At 37.3% G+C, this 19,049-nt stretch overlaps 2 protein-coding genes across 4 annotated transcripts in view; one reads left to right on the top strand and one right to left on the bottom strand.

Moving 5' to 3' along the window:
• The window catches only part of LOC311279212 (collagen alpha-6(VI) chain), a 37,857-nt gene extending 35,283 nt beyond the window's left edge, over window positions 1-2,574 (top strand). Inside the window, exons 39-42 of the mRNA XM_084390542.1 lie at window positions 459-640; window positions 834-1,004; window positions 1,381-1,422; window positions 1,998-2,574. Of these exons, the coding sequence (XP_084246668.1) occupies window positions 459-640; window positions 834-1,004; window positions 1,381-1,422; window positions 1,998-2,197 (595 nt within the window). The 3' untranslated portion in view covers window positions 2,198-2,574. The remainder of the gene's footprint in view (window positions 1-458; window positions 641-833; window positions 1,005-1,380; window positions 1,423-1,997) is intronic.
• Window positions 2,575-3,476: 902 nt separating this feature from the next.
• fndc5a (fibronectin type III domain containing 5a) lies at window positions 3,477-15,359 on the bottom strand. Of its 3 annotated transcripts, none has more exons than XM_084392069.1 (7): window positions 15,069-15,359; window positions 10,936-11,051; window positions 10,602-10,800; window positions 10,152-10,241; window positions 8,661-8,832; window positions 5,880-6,076; window positions 3,477-3,744 (listed from the first exon to the last, which is right to left on the bottom strand). In XM_084392069.1, exons 1-5 carry the CDS (start codon window positions 15,139-15,141, stop codon window positions 8,693-8,695), a joined length of 618 nt encoding a protein of 205 aa, XP_084248195.1. In that variant the 5' UTR covers window positions 15,142-15,359; the 3' UTR covers window positions 3,477-3,744; window positions 5,880-6,076; window positions 8,661-8,692. The 3 variants fall into 3 exon arrangements, with proteins under 3 accessions (XP_084248195.1, XP_084248194.1, XP_084248196.1); XM_084392068.1 differs by having other exon boundaries at window positions 8,699-8,832; window positions 15,069-15,220; XM_084392070.1 differs by lacking the exon at window positions 3,477-3,744 and having other exon boundaries at window positions 6,012-6,076; window positions 8,657-8,832; window positions 15,069-15,220.
• Window positions 15,360-19,049: the final 3,690 nt, after the last annotated feature.

The raw sequence follows: 19,049 nt of genomic DNA, 5'->3' as shown, positions 1-19,049 counted from the left end.
GGTTGGCTTATGTGCATGTGTTTGTGTAGACACTGCGTGGTGTGACACGGTTGGTTAAGATCTGGGCTCAGTAATCCAGATGTTGTAAGTTTGAACCCTAACTAGGGTGGTCTAAATATTTTACTGTTGGCTTTTGAGTCTTTGCATTGTGCCAAAAGTGTAGGCCGTGCTTGGCCTCATGTAGAGCTAAGTGCTTCTATTTTTACTGTTGTTTCTTGATTAATCACAATAGCAAGGCGTGAAAGCATTTCTGTGAATGAAACGAGAAAATAAGAATTAACTCCAGTGATATTCTCATCTATGCAATAAACCTTTGCCACATTGGGCTTCGTGAGCCATATTTAGTTTTTGTTTGTAAGTTGAAATTCAAACAGATGCTGGAACATTGGACATTAATTAGCTTTACAAGACATAACCTGTGCTTTTTAATAAAATGAATCCATCTAAATGTGTTTCAGAGATATTCTACCCACTGATGTGCCCACCGAAGTGCTCAGCACAACAGAAGAACCTCTGGAGGAATATGATGATTATGATGAGCAAAAAACAGAACCATTCGCTGGACCCAATCAACTTGAGGACACTGAACTTTTTACAGAAGAGCACCTAAAGGACCACACGGAGCCTTCAAAAACTAAAGGTGCCGAATCCCGATCTTCCTAGCCTCATATACTGTAGCTGCTCTTGCTTCTTTGAAGTTGCACAGTAGTCTCTGGCGCAGTAGTGTGCATGTATCCGCTCCCACATTAAAAATGCACAAGCTGTTTTCTGACATAGTTCAGTATTCAGTGCCATGGGGAATGAGTGGACTGTGTACTGTTTGATTCCAACAGCACGATGCTTCCTTGAAAGAGATCCGGGCCGTGTTTGTGCATCGTATGTGTCCAGTTGGCACTACAGCCAGAAGAGTAAGAAATGCTTGCACTTTTGGTACGGTGGTTGTGACGGAAATGAAAACCGATTCTTGACAGAGGAAGAGTGCTTTAGAGAGTGTGGGTCCACAGGTAAATTCACCACAGCTTGTTTAATGATATTTTGGCTTTGGTTTGTAACGGTTTGTAATTTTTTTTAATTAATATTAATTATTTACTTGTTAATAATTATTATTATTACATTTGAATATATAAATGTACATGTATAATTATATATAATGTGTTAACTATTATATTAAAGCTTTAATGTATATCTAATTTTTTCTTTATCATTTTAATAGATATATATTGTATGCTGTCTTTTATGTCGGCCTTTTATCTGTAGAGTTTTGAGATTGCATATAGGATTTTAAGCATTTATAATAATTTATTTCTATTTTCTAAATTAGATGCTTTATTTTATGAACCTATACACAGAGTTTTAAGATTGTTCAAATTATTCCCACAGAATCCGAAAATCTTCCACAGGATGATCCCAGTATATTCAAGGGTAAAAGAGACATTCACTTGGCAGATATGCCATACCACTGTTTTTATATAATTATAAAACTGACATTTTGCCACACCTGGCAATGGCCAGTGACTTAAGAAAATTGAATTGAGTTCCTTTTCACGTCGCCTTGCGCTTGAAGATTTACATTGGCAAGGCTTAAACCTGGCCCGTCAACTGTCCTGACTCCCTAGCGTCATTGATGTTCTCACCACTATATTGCATTGTTAAAATTCATAAGAATATTACCGGCCAACTGGCGATTGACACTGTTTCATAGACTCGCCAACACTGATTTATACTCACATTTTGCGCTTGACGAGCATTGATTTTAAGACCAAACCATAAAATAATACATTTTGCATCCTTGATTCACTAAAACAGGTATGCAAATTAAGTAACAAAATGAGTGCAGAACTCAATATCCATGCAGCAGTGACAAAAGAATAACTTAAATACTCACAAATATCAACTTGTACACTGTAGCACCCAGTTAAGTTTGACTCTGGGTGGTTTGTGAATAAGATGCGCTAAAATACCTCATTAAAACTCAGTTTTGTTTTCTTTTTGCTCAGACATTTGCCAGCTTGAGTATGACGCAGGAACTTGCTCAAACTTTGCGGAGAGATGGTACTTCAACGTCCACAGTGGTGAATGCGCCCAGTTCTGGTATGGAGGCTGTGAAGGGAACAGCAACCGGTTCAACACTCAGGAGGACTGTGAGAATCGCTGTCTCCGGGCCAAAAAAGCATCTCCTAACAAATCTAAACTGTGATATCTAATGAATTTCCAATGAATGCAAAATCCATTTATCTACTTTTGGCAGCTTCTGTATTCATGATCGTATTTTCATCATTGATTGGCAGTCCTAGAGACAAGTCTTGAAGTTTTAGCTGAATGTATTTGTTTAGATGAGTTAATGCAGGCCTAATGATTTAACAATCATTCAGGTCATTGGCTAAGACAATGTTGTTTGGACTGCTTACATGAACAGAGTGCGATTTGGTGCTATTAGTGGTGCAGAAAAGGCATCTTCACCTTTAACATAAACCTTTTTTGATCACCTTATAAAACCTGAATTTCACAATATGAGTTTGACTGGCCATGCTTTATTAAAGGCACTGTTAAGTGGAATAAAAATATTATGAAATTAAGAATATGTTGTACTTCATTTCTATTTTAGGAGTCACTACATTTTGACAATTATAATCAAAGTAGTCTTTAATGCACGTTTCAGGCTATATGATGTTTAATAAGCACTAAACAACAAACTGTTTGTTTAACCCTCACATTCCAAACATTGCATTCAAGGTTTTATCAGTCATCACTTGGCCTGGGAATTTAACCCATGGCCTTGCCGTTGCTTGTGATATGTTTGACAAGTATTGATATTGATCTTAGTTTCTGGAAAGCCACTGGATATAAAATCAGAAAACTGGGAATTGAGACTAACTAAACATTGGGAATTGAGAAAGAAAAACATTATAGGTCGTCCAAAACAGTCAGTAACAGCTGAAAAAAAACCAATTTCCCTGCCAAAATGAAAACACTTGATAGTTTGATCTGTTATTGCACGTAGGCGTAAACCATATTCATTTGATTTCTCAAAACATTATTGCTTCAGTGAGTCTCTGAGGGTTTAGATGCCTGAGGAGGGCGCTTTCCCATGTTAAAAGCTGAAGTGTGCATCTAAATGTTCAAATACTTTCTTCCTATCCCAGTTTAATAAAGAGGCTGCTCACTGCAGAGCCATGGGTTGAGCGTGAAGTCCAGCTCCGCCTCTCTAGATGTAATTTGGGATTAATGGGTGGAGCTGGAAGGTCCGGCCACACCCTAACCCCACCCATAACTCTATCCCTCCACCCATTAGATCCACAGAGGTGGAGCTGGACTAGGTCAAGCTCAACCCATGGCCTGGATGTAATTTGGCTCCTCAGTGAGCTTATAGGTTTGTCCAACCAATGGCAGACAGTGGGAGTGAACACTGTCGTTAGCTTTGCTATTCTATATTCAGCTTTATGAGGTGTCACAGTAACAGCACAAAAGACTTTTTCAATTCCACTTCATAAGATTTAATGACAATCAACGGATTCAGGTTAGTGTGGTAAAAGCACACAGTAAAATTGAGAACGTAGTACAGTGATTTCTTGAATCCCACAATGTTTTCGACCACCATTAACTGTCCTGTCGGTTTAAGTGCAATCCTGGAGGCCGGTCAGAATCCCCCGTGGTATTATTGCTGATGTGAAGCATGTTCAGCCCTTGTTTAGAGAGGAGGATAGTCACCCTCAGAGACGACGTTGAGAAAGCACAGGGAATGTCCTTAAGAGAAACATCATATTAGCACTAAACAGAAGCTCTCTGATTGCCAGTCCACAGAGAACGTTCTATATCATTCATCAACAAAAAATCCTTTCTCACGCCATTTAAAATGGCTGACACCAGGACTGATATCATAACGAGAAAAAGTAGAGGGGCCTTTCACACAGAACGCGGTTTTACATTCCACTGCGCTACTTTTCCATAGTTTTTCAATGTAAACATACCAGATGGACGTCTAACCATTTTGCAGCGGCATTCTAAAAAAGCAAAGTTCTCTAGACTTTGCGTTTTTTCTTTAATTACACTGATCTCTGTTTCGTTTTTTTTTTAACAGCAAAAATGCGGTCTGTGTGAAACCGGCCCTTTACAATGTTTACTGCACTCAGCCCTACTACTACAATACCTTTTATTAAAGAATAAACACTATATATAGTCTAAGGAAATATACACAACCAAACTAAAGTAAGATAATAGTGTAGTATCTAGCAGTAATAGGTACTTTTTTTGTCAATTCATGTTTTTCAGTACCATGACAGTAGCTCAGCTGGTTTCAAAAGTGTAGTTTTTTCAAAAAACAAGCTGTTTTGTACAAGTTTCAAGGCAGTATTACAAAACCCCCCACAAGTTTTTTTTTTTTTTTATCACATTATATCACCCATAATCAGACACACTCTCCTAACATTGGAGTGTATTCAGTGAATTCATTTAGTGCAGCCCCTGCACGGCATTTTAAGTGCTTCTTTGATAGTGAAATATTTGGTTAAATGTTGGTGTATTTTCAACTTGGTTATATAAATGAGTGTATTCTAGTTTGTTGTTGTATTTAGTGTTCATTAATTGAAATCACCTTAAAGTTTTTGTTCCAGAACAAATACAGATCTGATTAAATTATTCATTTTAAGCTGAACAAGCTTAAATGAACAGCTTTAGGTTACTGAATTCCACCTATTTTAAATGATGAGTGGCTTATCTTCCCCAGCACTGCTGGTTTAGGATATCAGTTTTGTTTGTCAAGTATCTCTGCAGGTGTAAACAAGAACACAATCAATAGAAGTGAAAGTCTCTTCAATATGCTGAAACCAAAGTAAAATTATTCCACAATATTCTTTCATCTCTTTGTCAAATTTCTTTTAACCAGTCAAAAATAAGCCACCTTATTCTGTGGATAAACGCTTCTGAATGAACGCTTGATGAATCCTTGGAGGATCTTGATGTGAAACATTAATATTCCGGACTGTTTATCAGTCATTTCTCTGACCACTTCTCTGATCTTATAGAGTGGGGTCCAAAAAGTCTGAGACCACTAGTAAAATCATTCATGTGTGATCATGTTTTCTTATTTATTTATTAAATTCCATGTTCTACAGCATGGTTTGATAATATTGAGCAGTGTTATTTCTGTGTTATTACGCCACGCTTGATTTTAGTATTATTTATATACTAATATAGTATTTATTAATAATTTTAATTTGCTTTTATTTATTTATTATTTTAAGTTCTGTTAAGAAATTTGTCCATTTGTCCATATTTTATTTTTATTCATTAATTTTAGTTATTAGTTTTTTAAGAATGCATCTAATATTTATTTTTTATTTCAACTTTATTTCAATTACCAAAAATAATTTGTAATAGTTTTAGATAATATTAACAACACCGAGCTTCAATGTAAGTCAAATCTGACTGTCTCTACAAAGAGTTACATGATTAATATCACAAATTTGTCAAACAGAATCTTAAATATTTCTTATTCACTTCATTATAACTTTGTTTGAATTATTTCAACTTTATTGATTTCCAGGTTTATCTGGTATTTTAAATGTGGTTTCAGACATTTGAACCCCAATGTATGTCCTCCATTTAGTTGCTTACTACAGATGTGCTTTACTTTAAAAGCCTTCATCACCATTGGATAGCAGGATGTGGATCATGCCATTTGAAAAGGGTAAAGAGAAAACCAGATAAAGAAGCAAGGCTCAATGTTTTCGAGTTTAAAAGAGAGTGCTTCTGAATGGGTGCGCATCTCAGTTGTTTGTAAAGTGATAAAGAGAGGGTCTTTTCTTTCAGAGGCTTTTCTCCTGTCCCCGAACAGCCTCAGATTTGGCCTTGTCTCCGAACTGCTGGAGATAAAAGTTCACCTTTCAGGCGCTCGCTGTGCCCGCAGGATTATTCCAGCTGTCATCAGGAATCTTCCAAAATTCCTGGTTTCTGTTTTGAGGATGAGCACACACGCCGTTCTGTCGCCCCGTGGTAAAAGCAGAATCCTTTGAAACAATTCCTGTCACACTTTGATAATGTTCACAGATGGCGTTCGGTTATTGTTGTTCTTGGGGAACTGTGGAGATGGAAGCAGATTAATGTCAGTGAGAGGATTCAAGCATTCAGCACAGAACATGGTGGAGCAATGGTGAAAGAGGCGAAGGTATGGCAACATAAATAAACCTTATTCCATGATAATTTTTATTTGTTAATTTTTATTTATTTTTATAATTCAATATTGTGTTTATTTTAATTACACTTTTATAGTTATATTGTGTGATGTGATGTTATGTTAGATGATGTGATGCTCTATTGAAATCAAATGTACTGTAAAACTTAGATTACACTTTATTTCGATAGTCCACTTGAGACATTCTACTAATGCTGCCTTCTTGTGCATTCAGGAAATGTCCTTCCTCCCGCTTCTGAAGCTAAGATTACGAGCTGATCGCATTCAAGTTCTTTGTTGTCGGTAAGAACAGGAATCATGGATGACATCTGGCTTATTCTTGGGAAAATCTTATTAAAGCCATAATTATATTTAGTGGTCCACATTCATTGACAATCATATAAACAATCACTGCGCTATAGTCATAGTCAGCTATAGAGCTGGTAAGTCCCGCCCCTTCCGCTAACCCCACTGGACCTCTAGGTTGAAAAATCGTCAATGCAAGTGAATGTGAGAAAATTATTATTTTCTGGTCCGTTTGAATTTTGCCATGAATGTGAACATATGTTGTCTGTGAATTTTTAATATAACTTTTCGTGTGAAGAATGCTACAATTTAGCGGGTAGAAGTTTGATACGGTTAGACTTTGTGTGAGAGCACTTTGTGGACTACAACTCTTCGCTGCTTTCGATTACATCAGACGGGAATCTGAAGAAAGAACAGCCCATTTGGTTTGAATGGTGACATTTGGGTACAAAACACACAGGCATCTCGATCTGTCTCCATAGATTATCGCAGCATTAGCACCGTGATTTGACAAGTGGAGGGAAAATGTGTTATGGGGCGACGTCACATAGGCGACATGTAGTCTTTCTCGTTATGTCTTTTCCACAACTGCTAGCTAAAGAATCATACAATATACTGTCAAACTCGTAATCATGAAAAATTATATAAAAAATTCACAGACAACATATGTTCACATTCATGGCACAATTCAAACGGACCAGAAAATAATTATTTTCTCACATTCACTTGCATTGACGATTTTTCAACCTAGAGGTCCAGTGGGGTTAGCGGAAGGGGCGGGACTTACCAGCTCTATAGTATAGCTATAGTCAGCTTGCTGACAATTCTGGAATTTCGGTCAAATACAGGCAATTTTCGCTGCGTATGAAACATTCAATATGCTTCAAATGATTATTCATATATGTAAATTTGCACTATTTGGTAACACTTTATTTTACAGTGTCCTTGTTACATATGTTACATGTACTTACCATAGTAATAACAGTAAATTATGCATGATTACATGCAACTAACCCTCAACCAAATCCTAATCCTACCATAACCCTATAGTAAGTACTTGTAGTTGCTTAATATTACTCAGTACTTAAACATATAATTACACTGTAACAATGACACCTTAAAATAAAGTGGAACCCACTATTTTAACAGAAAGAAAAGGTGATGTAGCTTTTGAGGAAAAACTAATAAAGAACACCAGTCACAGCAGCAATCGTTCTCCCCTCCGCAAAGTTGAAAGTTTATAGCCCGCACAACTCGGAGACTTGGGTATCAATATTATCGCCTTGAGAAGGCGTTCATGTCCAATTTTTAACTAGGAAACTCGCATTTACGATAACTCCGATAGCACGCGAAGGCAGCATAAATACAAAATTCTGTAATGAAACTCTAGATGGCGCAGGCTGATCTGCTTGCAATCACATCATCTCTATAGGGCACAGCTGATTGGTTCCTGCTATATCAGCAGCCAATGAGCTCACTGCTCAACCTTCAAATACTTGGTCAGCATTTGCTATAGCTGATGCAGTGCTCTTTCAGAAGCCCTCCACCTTCCCCAGCTCCACCTGTATAAATCTGCTACGGGTAAATCATGAATGCTAAATTGTACAGCAGCGGCATGTCTTACTAGCTCACAGCAGTAGTGTAACAGATCTATTCCGCCAAGACCAAATATATCAACATTGTCATCCTCATTTCAATGCCAAACACTCAAGAGAGTTGTCATGGCAGAACTATAAGGTTATAATATAACTTTGCAACTACTGTACATGTCAGCTAACTCTCTTTAATTTGCAACTACATGTCAACTAACTCTCATTAGACTAGAGTATTAGTAGACTGTTAGGTTCGGGTTAGTAGACATAATAAGTTGACATGTACTTGCAAAGTTATAGTCAGTAGAATGAATGTTGAGGAGCATCAGAATAAAGTTATAGCAGATATTCAGTCTACTAATACTCTAAAGAGAGTTAGAGACATGTAGTTGCAGAGTTACTTATAGTTAGTAGAATGGACAAGTTGCTACCAAATTGCATTATGGCAAGTGCATTTATAGCTAATCCTACGAAAATAAGAAGTTTATATATAATGTTTACTGAGAAAATTATGCTTATATTGTCTTTTTTAGACATGAAATGAAATGTTAATGGAGTTTGGCAGGAGTTATAATTCAGGACGGTTCACCTGCCTAGTGTGGTCTGGACTCTCTTTGGGTGGTGGTTATACCTTACTGCGCAGCAGACCCCCTGATGGATGCTCAGGCGTACTGCACTCAGACGAGTTCTTGGCTTTGTCCTTGTTATTATTTGGCTCGTTGTCTTTGATGATGTCGTACTGGCGGCAGAAGAGCGCGATCACACCTGAAAGAGACAAAATGACATGCACCCCGAATGCAGATAGTGTCAGATACTATTTACACTAAGTGTAACACTAATTTACACTAAGTATAAAGAGCAAATAAAAGTTTTTTCTTTGCACTAAGTGTAAATAGTTGCAGAATTGTATAATTAGTGCAAATTGTGGCAGATAGTATTTACACCTCAGTCTATTGTAGTACATTATAAAACTATAAATCCATAAATGGACGCTGCCTTATGGGATATAACTTGTACTTGGCATCACCTCCTCTACATCCACTCCCAGCCCCACCCGTTAAACACTTAATTCCCACTATTAAATACCAGTTAGGCACTTTATTTGTACTGTTCTTGATTGTTATTTAAAATAAATGCCACTCCGAGGTGATAAGCGACGAGAAAAGGGAGAAGAATGAGTTTGGTAAAAGCTGGATTCGAACGGGTCGGTAGTGCCTAAAGCTGAAGCCACCCGCCTTGTATTCTCTACGCCACAACAGATTTCAATCAGGTAATGGTGGGCGTAAGTGTAAATATATTCTGCCATTTACACTTGGTGTAAATAGACACTCTGTTTAATGTATTATCATAATCATAAACACACTGGCTTACAGCGCAAATAGTTTTAACATTTACTGCACTTTGTTGTTCTTTTAGTTATAAGTCTCGCACATTCACAGAAAATAGTTTGCTTTCACGTATTAAAGTAAGATGGATAGATAAATGCTGTTTCTCTCAATGTGCTGTTCATTTAGCCATGTGATTGTAATCCCTGTTGTAGAGAAAAACTGCTAAAAGAAAAACACCAAAGCGGCCTTTCCCACGATCTCCAACATTCGCGTAAGATTAAAGTCTGTTGGATTCTGATTGGTTGTCAATGTTGTTTCCAGCTAAAGAAATAGTGATTCCAATGATATCGCTACTCTGTGCTGTTATAGCTGTGGTGTGGACTGCTATTCTTTTGAATTTAGGATGATTTTTATAACAATATATTTTTTATGAAAGAGTGAGTGTGGCCATATGAATGTGTTCATTATGCTGCTTTATATGGCAAACTTAATTGTTATCATATGATTTCAATTTATTATCATAATCATAAACACAATGGTTTGTAGCACAAATGCTTTGACCGGTTTCTGCACTTTGTAATTCTAATGAATCGGAAGTCTCGCACATTCACAGAAAATACTGGCGGCGGATCGTCTAAAGCTAGAAACTACTCCTCCAGACTGCAAAGCGGGGGGAAAGTGGTGTAGTGTTTTCCAGCCTTCATGGAAGTGGATTGAAGCCGGATTTGAGAGATGTTGTGATGGTCCAGAGCTCACCTGCCCACATGATCAGAACCACCACAATGATGATGATCTCTCCTGCCCTGAGCTGAGCGTTCTGCCCAACTTCCTCCATGGTGACTTCGTCTGGCAAGAATACAACAACATTATTAGTGGTATGTCAAACATTGATTATAAATAACGTCTAGGCCTAATGGTTTTATAACTATCCCATATTTTCTATGATCACATTTTCATTAGTAATTCAAATGATTAAAATCTACTCATACAGCAGTTTAATATAATTCTGCATCATGTTTGCTACCTCAATTCAATTTTTAGGAATTAAATTGGAGTCATTATAAATTCTTTAAAAAAAATAAATAATAATTTCAATGAAGCGCAACCCTTGTACGATTATATCAGAGAGCTACTTATTCAGTAGCTGTGCACTTCTATGTATTTCAAACTGTGGCGATGTGTGTTTATTAGTGTTTGTGTCAGTACCTTTGCTTTTAGAGGCCTGTGTTTCTGCTTCTTTGGGGGTTTTGAAATACAGCGGTTCACTGAGAGGACTCGGTCCGCTTATACTGATAGACTGAACATGCACAATATAGTCCGTATCTGCCTCCAGATCCCACAATGCACAGCTCCTCGTGGTAGTGTTCACTTCTTGGATAAAGCGCAGCATGCGAACGTCTTTTTTCTGTTATGGATAGATAAAACTAGTATTTGACCAAATGCTTTCTCTTTTGTGAGATGCTTTCTACTAATGAACATGAGTGCTGAGTGTGTGACCTTTCCTTTCTCTCACACACACACACACACATCTTCTGATTACCTGTTGTGTGATGGCAAAGCCGATGACTGGCTCTCCGTCCGGGGTGTCCCATGTCACCACACCTGAGCTGCCCTTTAAATCTCTGATGGACACGTTCACTGGAGCAGCCAAACTGTCTGAGAAGAACAGAGAGCAATCCAGACGCTTCATTCAAATAATCTTCACAACAGCAGACCTCTGATCCAGTTAAAGTGAGCTCAAGCTCTTACTCTCCGACATGAACTTAGCTACAGACACCTTGTCCAGATCTGACATCAAAATGTACCCCTTGTTATTTTTTTTATGCACATTCCTGCTCTTATTTATCTACACTTATCTCATTTTTGTATCTTTATAATGAGTAAAAATAGAAGTTAAATTTTTAGTGTGACTTTTTTGCTAAATGAACTGAGCAGGATCCCAGTCTTTTAGCTATTTCAGTTCTCATCTGAGCCCCAGTTCTCTTTTGCGTCATGTTGACCTGTAATATAACGTGTAGGTGTTTGTGTGTGTTTGCTGAATGTTGAAGTGTTCTCAGGTTTGTTGAATGAGCGCTGTGTGCTTCAGAGAGCTCAAGCGCTGTTCTTTCTCTTCTCTGTTTGGACGCCACTATTTCACACACATTGGGTTAAAATGCTATTTCTAGAAGATAGAGGACATGGTAATGAAGCCGTTTGGAGGGATAATGTGCGAGAATCTCACCCACCAGTAGGATTTATGGCGGCCCAGATAAAAAAAAAATGTTTTTATGCATATAAGCCCCTCTATGCCTACATGTCAGGTGATTGACAAAAAATGTTTGTAGTGTATTGCTACAGTGAGCAGAGAATCTTAGTAAGTGTAAATGGATTGCATTCATGTTTTATGTATAGGTCTCTGAAACACCAAAATGAAGCTATGCACTTTTTCCCCTAGCATTTTAATCGTTTATGAACTACAGTATCTGTGAAAATTTGAAGATGTAGAAATCTTTTGAGATTTTTTGTATATTTATATATATATATATATATATATATATATATACATATGTGGAAAATCATCCCTATTTTGTCTTCACTAGCTGCATTCATTAATACTATGATCAGAGTAGTGCGACTCATAAATTACTCATAGAAACAAATACTCGGGTGGTGTGGCGCAATGGATAAGACACATGCCTTTGGTGTGAGAGACCCGGGTTCGAATCCACTGTGAGACACCAATGTGTCCCTGAGCAAGACACTTAACCCCTAGTTGCTCCAGAGGCGTGCGACCTCTGACATATATAGCAATTGTAAGTCGCTTTGGATAAAAGCGTCAGCTAAATGAATAAATGTAAATACTCAATGTCAGATTTGAATCGTTCTAAACACTCTCTCATTGAATCAGTATAAGTGGTTCTTGTCTTGCTGAACAGCAAGCCGTTATTTTTAGAGTTTAGAAATGTTACTTACTGTGTTGCGTACTTAAAAAATTATTTTCAATCAGAAAGTGCTAGTAAATTTCATGAATTCATGAACTGAAGTACAATTACAAAGAAACGGCATATTGAATTAAACATTACATTTTCAAGTACAAATATTAAAACAGCATTTTCTTGTAAAATGTTATCCAATGATCTTTATTTTATTTCCAACTCTTAATTTTGTTTTTACAGTGTGTGTACATAAGGCTCGTACGACTTCCTACAATGCTTTTTAACATGTCTTATATGCACAAACTTTCTTTAGTGTGTGATGTTGCTGTTTGCTCTTGAATAAGGTCTGCAAAGTCCCTCCAGTGAGAGTTCTTCTCTATGTCAGTGTCACTGTTTCTGAACTCCCTGAAACGCCTTCATGGTAGTCCTGAGTTTTCTTCAGGTAACGAACACATCACGATATTCATAATTTCAAATAATTCCAGGCCAAGGCATACACAAAATAAAAGGACGGGGCCTGGTTGAGTTAGTTAGCAGTGTGTTGAAACTGTCTCACAACACACTGATCCAGCCGACCAATCAGAGCACACTGCGCTTTTCAAAAGGAGGGGCTTCATAGAGACAGGAACTAAACAGGGGTGCATTTCCCAAAGCCAAATATGGTCACAAGGTCTGTTGTTACCAGTAGAGTTCAATGGAACTTGAGGCCATAGCATTACTGACAGACTGGAAATACTGTTTGTTTTGAACATTTAAGCATGAAAACCTTTTCTAGTAGTAAAAACAAAATCAAGACTTTGTAAAAGGACATAATAGGTCCCCTAAGAAAGAGAGAAAACAGTTGTACCACTTTCTCTTGGACCATGATTCTCTTCAAACTGAAAAATGACCATGGAAGTGACAGTTTATGCTAATGCATGCTGAAAATGTGTACATGCATTTGTCTTCTGACATATTTAGAAGATGACACATAAAATCAAGCTTGTGTAGCTAGAAGCATCTGTCGAGTCGGCATAATAGCTCCCTAAGACATACTTGATATGGTGCATCTGTTTGGTGCTTGTAGTAAATAGACTTCTCTATAGGCTGTAGAACGGCATTCTGGGAGCAATAGCATTCACATGCTGTTGAATTATAAATGAAGCACCCCACATAGATGTAGAAGACGGGCTGGAACACATAAACCTGACACTTAATTCCATTCACTTGTACACTTTGTTGTGCTTTGTTCGAACATTGATTCAGAAATCATTACAATATAGATATATCTACCTAAAGACATCTGCATTAAATTCATTACAAAACATTATTTTACAACACTTCAAATTGATAATGATTTTTGTGTTTTTTGAATAAATGGCCATGCTTAATACGGTGATGTTATATATTTTATTCTGGTAAGCTCTAGGTTGTTTAATTTAATCTCCTTACAAAATCAATTGAGACTGTATAAAATAAAGAATGACCCAATCTAGAAAACAGATCAAGATGATTGTAATAAAGGAGGAACAAAATGAAGGAAGGCTTTGGAGTAAACAACATAATGTTCCTCTGAGGGTTTTGACTTTAATTTTGTTCAAAGCCTCGCTATGAACCGTTCGATTTCTTTTGAGTTTATGCAACTGGTTTGCACAAAATTAATAAACCACATGAAGTCATTACAGTGGGTTTACCGTGTGAGGGCAGTTTCATAGGTATGAAACAATATAGTTCATTAGCTGTACGCTCTTTATAGTTGTCAAGCAATGTCGCAATGTGATGGGAGCTATCCGTTTTATAAGAAAACGTGCCGTTTCAACAGATACTGTAAAACTCTAGTTGTCATTGCAGTACTAGTGAGTGTTTGTGAGGGAAAATGCATATTTTAACTTTACATGATGGAAACAAGTTTGTGTTGATAGCAATGCATGAACTGTTTATGGAAGAGATTCACCACAAATTCTCCTTTTGTGTTTCCAAGACATGAGGGTGAGTGAATAATGACATAATGTGCATTTTTGGGTGAACTTTTCCTTTAAGCCGTTCATCACATCATATTATTTTTACTATGCTGACCTGATTTGCTCAGCCACGTGCTTCGGCCTTTATTTTTGCCTATTTTTGCATATTCTCGTCTTCTCTGCCACAGTTTCATTTCAGTGTTTAATGCTTTTCCCTAAAGTAAACCCGCAACGTATGTTCTACTGAAAGCTCAACCTCCTGTCACTGGAGCCTCTAAAAGCATCAAGGAACTGATGGTTGCAGCTGCCAAAAGCCTGTTTACATCTTGATTCATGGCTTTTCCCACTTTACTAGGGGTTGAATATGGTGCATTAAGATATAAAATTTATAGCCCATTAAGTTGAAGTAGGTTGTAGTAGTTTGGATTTATTATTTTGCTGCTTCTGGCTGCATTAGAGCAGGCTTCTTTATGGTGCAGCATTAATGTGTCCTGCTAAAATTAGGTGGTGACAGAATCACTTAAGCATCTATCACTTAGTGTCTTTCTCTAATTGCACTTTTTAAGAGATTTGCATGCCAAATCATCTGAAAACTATAAAAAAAATATATGAATATATTTAATATTGAATACTGCAAAAACAATATTCGTAATTTCAAATAGCCTACACAAGGCACATTGTCTGCTGTGTTCCCCACATCACATCATTACACATACCACATGTGCCCACAATGCCTCGTCGGATGTCATAATTAATGGGATGTGCAACAGTCCCCAGAAATGCATTAGTTTTAATGGCATGGAATCTTGTAAACTTACCAGCCAAGACCCACGACGCCCCGAAACAGCTGAACAGAAGGAGCATCGATGTGGGCATGAAGACCCTCCTCATCCTCTCCACGCTGGCTGGATGATGTGAATGTCTCGCATTCACGTCGATGAATGTCTGAAGCTCTGTGTTTCAGCTCCACACACCAGCTCTGCTTCAGTTACATCGTTCAGAACAGCGGATGTTCATATGAACACATTTAAACGGAGGCATTCCTTGTCTTTGCGATTTTTTTTCATACGGCTGTCATGCAGCCTACCTGATGCAAGCCTGAAGAGACTGACTGACTGAAGGAGGAATGTGGAGAGCCTGTAGCATCTCTCTCTCTCTCTTTCTCTCTCTCTCTCATCGGCACACACACACACTCGCACCCTAATTTTTATTATGCGTCTCTCTCAAATTCGCATTATATTGCTCATCGGTCATTTTTCCATTGTCATCTGGCGATAATTTGAATTATATATTTTTTAATTTAAAGGGTTAGCTCACTCAAAAATGAAAATTCTGTCAGTAATTACTCGCCCTCATGTTGTTCCAACCCCGTAAGACTTTCGATCTTCGGAACACAAATTAAGATATTTTTGATGAAACCTGAAAGCTGGCTCACTCCTTCATAGGCTTCTGTAATATAACGTTACATAGAAGGAGTGATTAAGTAGCCTATTTAATTTAATTTTAAATAGTAGCATATAGAAGAAAATGGTAACATTAAAATGTTAACCCCTTTGTTCTTACATTGACCTCGTTTACATGCACACAATTTTCCAATCAAGATCTATATTATGCTTAAAGATTTCCAATTCATATTCATGCACAATTCATATTAACTCTTTCCCTGCCAGCGTTTAAAAAAAAAAGTTGCCAGCAACCGCCAGCATTTTTTAAAATCATTTTCACAAAGTTTCATGGCCCCCAGAATAGTTTATTGTATGAATATCTGAACATTCAATATATCAAAATAAAGCACAGTCCCTCTGCTTTTAAACAACAACAACAACTTATGCAGATATGCTATCACTTTTTTCTGCTTCTTCTTCGCCTGTGTTTTGATCATAGACAGTATAAGAAGGTTTTGATCAGGAGACTCAGTACTCTTTCAGAAGATGTAATAGCGCCCCCCATACCGTATAACAGTGAAGACATGGAAAGACGGAAATTTCCGTCAATGGCGGGGAAAGAGTTAATATCGAAATATGGCCATATTCTGATAATATACATATGTTACCGGCGACTCCAGTGTTTCTTTTGTCATGATACTGCCTCCTCTCAGAGTGCTATTGTGACTGCTTGTGTCTGAGCATTTCTGATGCAGTTCATCTTCACTAATTTAATCCTTAGCAACGCATGTAAGTAATCATAACTTTTGCCAAACATAGGCTACAGTTTGGTTAACATTGCAGCATTTTCTGGCCATGAACCACTTAGACAGAATGAGACTGACATGTAAAGTGACTTTCATTTTATATATCTAGGGTCGGATTATCTGAAAAAGCTGATAGCACAATAATAGACTGGTGTGGAAAACAATTAATTCAAATAATAGAGCAGCAGTCTTAGTAAATAATGTGTGTACCGACTTTATGATTTCAGTCCATCCAAAAGTGATAAACACAGCAGGTTATTTCACAGACAATACCCAGTGGTGCTCATGAATGTCTAGTTCTCTCCTGCTCTCTTCTTCAGCATGAGGCCTGATAATGATTGACAAGCGGAGTATAATCTCATTACTGAAGTCATTCACTCGTGTTCGCTGTGACACTTCAACACGAGTTCAGATACATGCAGAAACACACACAAACAAATGAGAGGTTTGGACATCTTCTCGATGGAAATGTCAACCTGTGAGAGATTCTCCCAACGCTTCTTACACAAGAGCAGCAGGAAGAACTAAAGAAATGAAATGAGTCTGGATTAGCCACACAGTGACAGACAGCACAAGCGGAAAGCTTCTTCTGTCCAGAGCTGAGCTGTGCATTGCCAATTTATTGCACACCCTTATTGAACATCCGAAATGAATATACCTTGTAGAGGTCATGCCTCGGCAGGTTCGGCACGGTTTTAGAGGACCAGCAGCATATTAGCTGGGTGGTCATAATGCTTTGGCTCATCAGTGTGCATATATTTTGTTCCTGCAAACTCCATCTAAAGTTATTTTAAACAGTATTTTGCCTTTTATAATAATTATGTGCATGCTGATATGAATTGAGAGACTACATAGAATATTTATATTCGTAAAAATGTATTTGTCACACGTCAGAACTGTTTATTCTCATATACAAAAGATTCAGATTCATATAAAATGTTATCTTAAAATAACTCTTTATGCATTATAATACACATTTTAACATTCGATACATTACAAATGCATACATTTCAGGTCCAATTAATTGAACAAAATTTGGCTTTTTTCCATCTTCTGGTTTCTGCAGCATTCCGAATTTCAGAAACGGAGGAGACAGTGAAACTCTTCAATTTGATTCCCAGCTTGTAGACTTTTCCTGATCCCGTCCTCTCTCTCTCTCTCTCTCTCTCTCTCTCTCTCTCTCTCTCTCTCTCTCTCTCTCTCTCTCTCTCTCTCTCTCTCTCTCTCTCTCTCTCTCTCTCTCTCTCTCTCTCTCTCTCTCACACACACACTTCTTTTCCTGTCTATATACTGTCCTATCATGATAAAAGGCAAAAATGCCCCAAAAAATCAATCTTCAAACTGATACTGCAGCTCCATCCGCACAGAGAATAGAATCAGCATCTTTTAAGCCACTACATCAGCTTCTCTCATCATGGGGTTGGGGGAACTTGAACTCCCTGAACTTGAGCTTGCATGTCTCTAACTCTCCATATTAAATCTTTGATTTGTTACATAACAAGCCACAGCGATTCTCATCAAACCTCCCAGCCTTCACCTCTCGCTGTCTCCTGGGTGTTTCTGGGCATCTGAACTCAGGACATCAGGAAGACTGAGTCTCTTACTCCCTGCGTGTGTGTGTGTTTGTGTGTGTGTGTGTGTGTGTGAGGCAGGACTCCTGACCTCTACAGAGGTAACAGGAAGTTCTCAAAAATGCTGACATCATACTTCCCTCATCTCGTTAAAATGTATGATTTGGCATCAGTGACTGTCGTGTGTGTGTGTGTGTGTGTGTGTGTGTGTGTGTGTTCTGTTCCGTTCCAGACAGCAGGTGTGTGACATACGAGGTGTGTGCTGATCAGTTGTGCTGTTAGTCTTTATGGGTAACACTTTACAGTAAGGTTACATTAGTTAATCACGAAAACACTTCTAAAGCTTTTATTAATCTTAAGTTAATGTTAATGTCAACATTCACTAATACATTATTATTCAAAAGTTGTTAATCATCTGTTAATGGAATTTATTGGACATGAACTAACAGTGAGCAGTTGTATTATTGTTAACTAACTTGTAACAACTGTATTGCTCATTGTTAGTCAATATTAGTTAATACATTAACTAGCATTAGCTAATGAGCCATATTGTAAAGTGTTATCACTTTATTTCAAAATCTGTATTAGTCAGACAGTCAATTTTAAATGATTATAGTTGTTAATTAAATAGATTTTTTATTTTAGTTAAACTATTATAGTTTTAACCTACAAATATTTAATAAAATGAATATTGAAAGTCAGGGTCATTATAAAGTTTTAATGTGACCGTTATATAACAAAAAGAAAACAAAATAAATATCATAATTAATAACAGTGAACCCTTGGGACATGCTTGAATTTCTGCCTCTGGCTTTGAATAATATTGTGTTCATTTATGTACCCATTTTCCCCTATATCTCATATGTATTCCTCCAGTATTTCTTATGTTGGTGAATCGTAATGAGATTCCAGAAAAAAGCAATCCAATAGCTTATTGATTTATGAGATGCAAAGTTTTGTGTATTTGCTTATAAATGAGTGTGCATATGTAAATGTTTGTGCCTCTGTATGTGTTTATGTGACATGTTTTTGTGAAA

This window comes from Rutilus rutilus, assembly GCF_951802725.1.
Source record: "Rutilus rutilus genome assembly, chromosome: 20".
Lineage (NCBI taxonomy): Eukaryota > Metazoa > Chordata > Actinopteri > Cypriniformes > Leuciscidae > Rutilus > Rutilus rutilus.
Note: the sequence above shows the minus strand (reverse complement) of the source record. Positions and strands in the feature narration are given on the sequence as shown.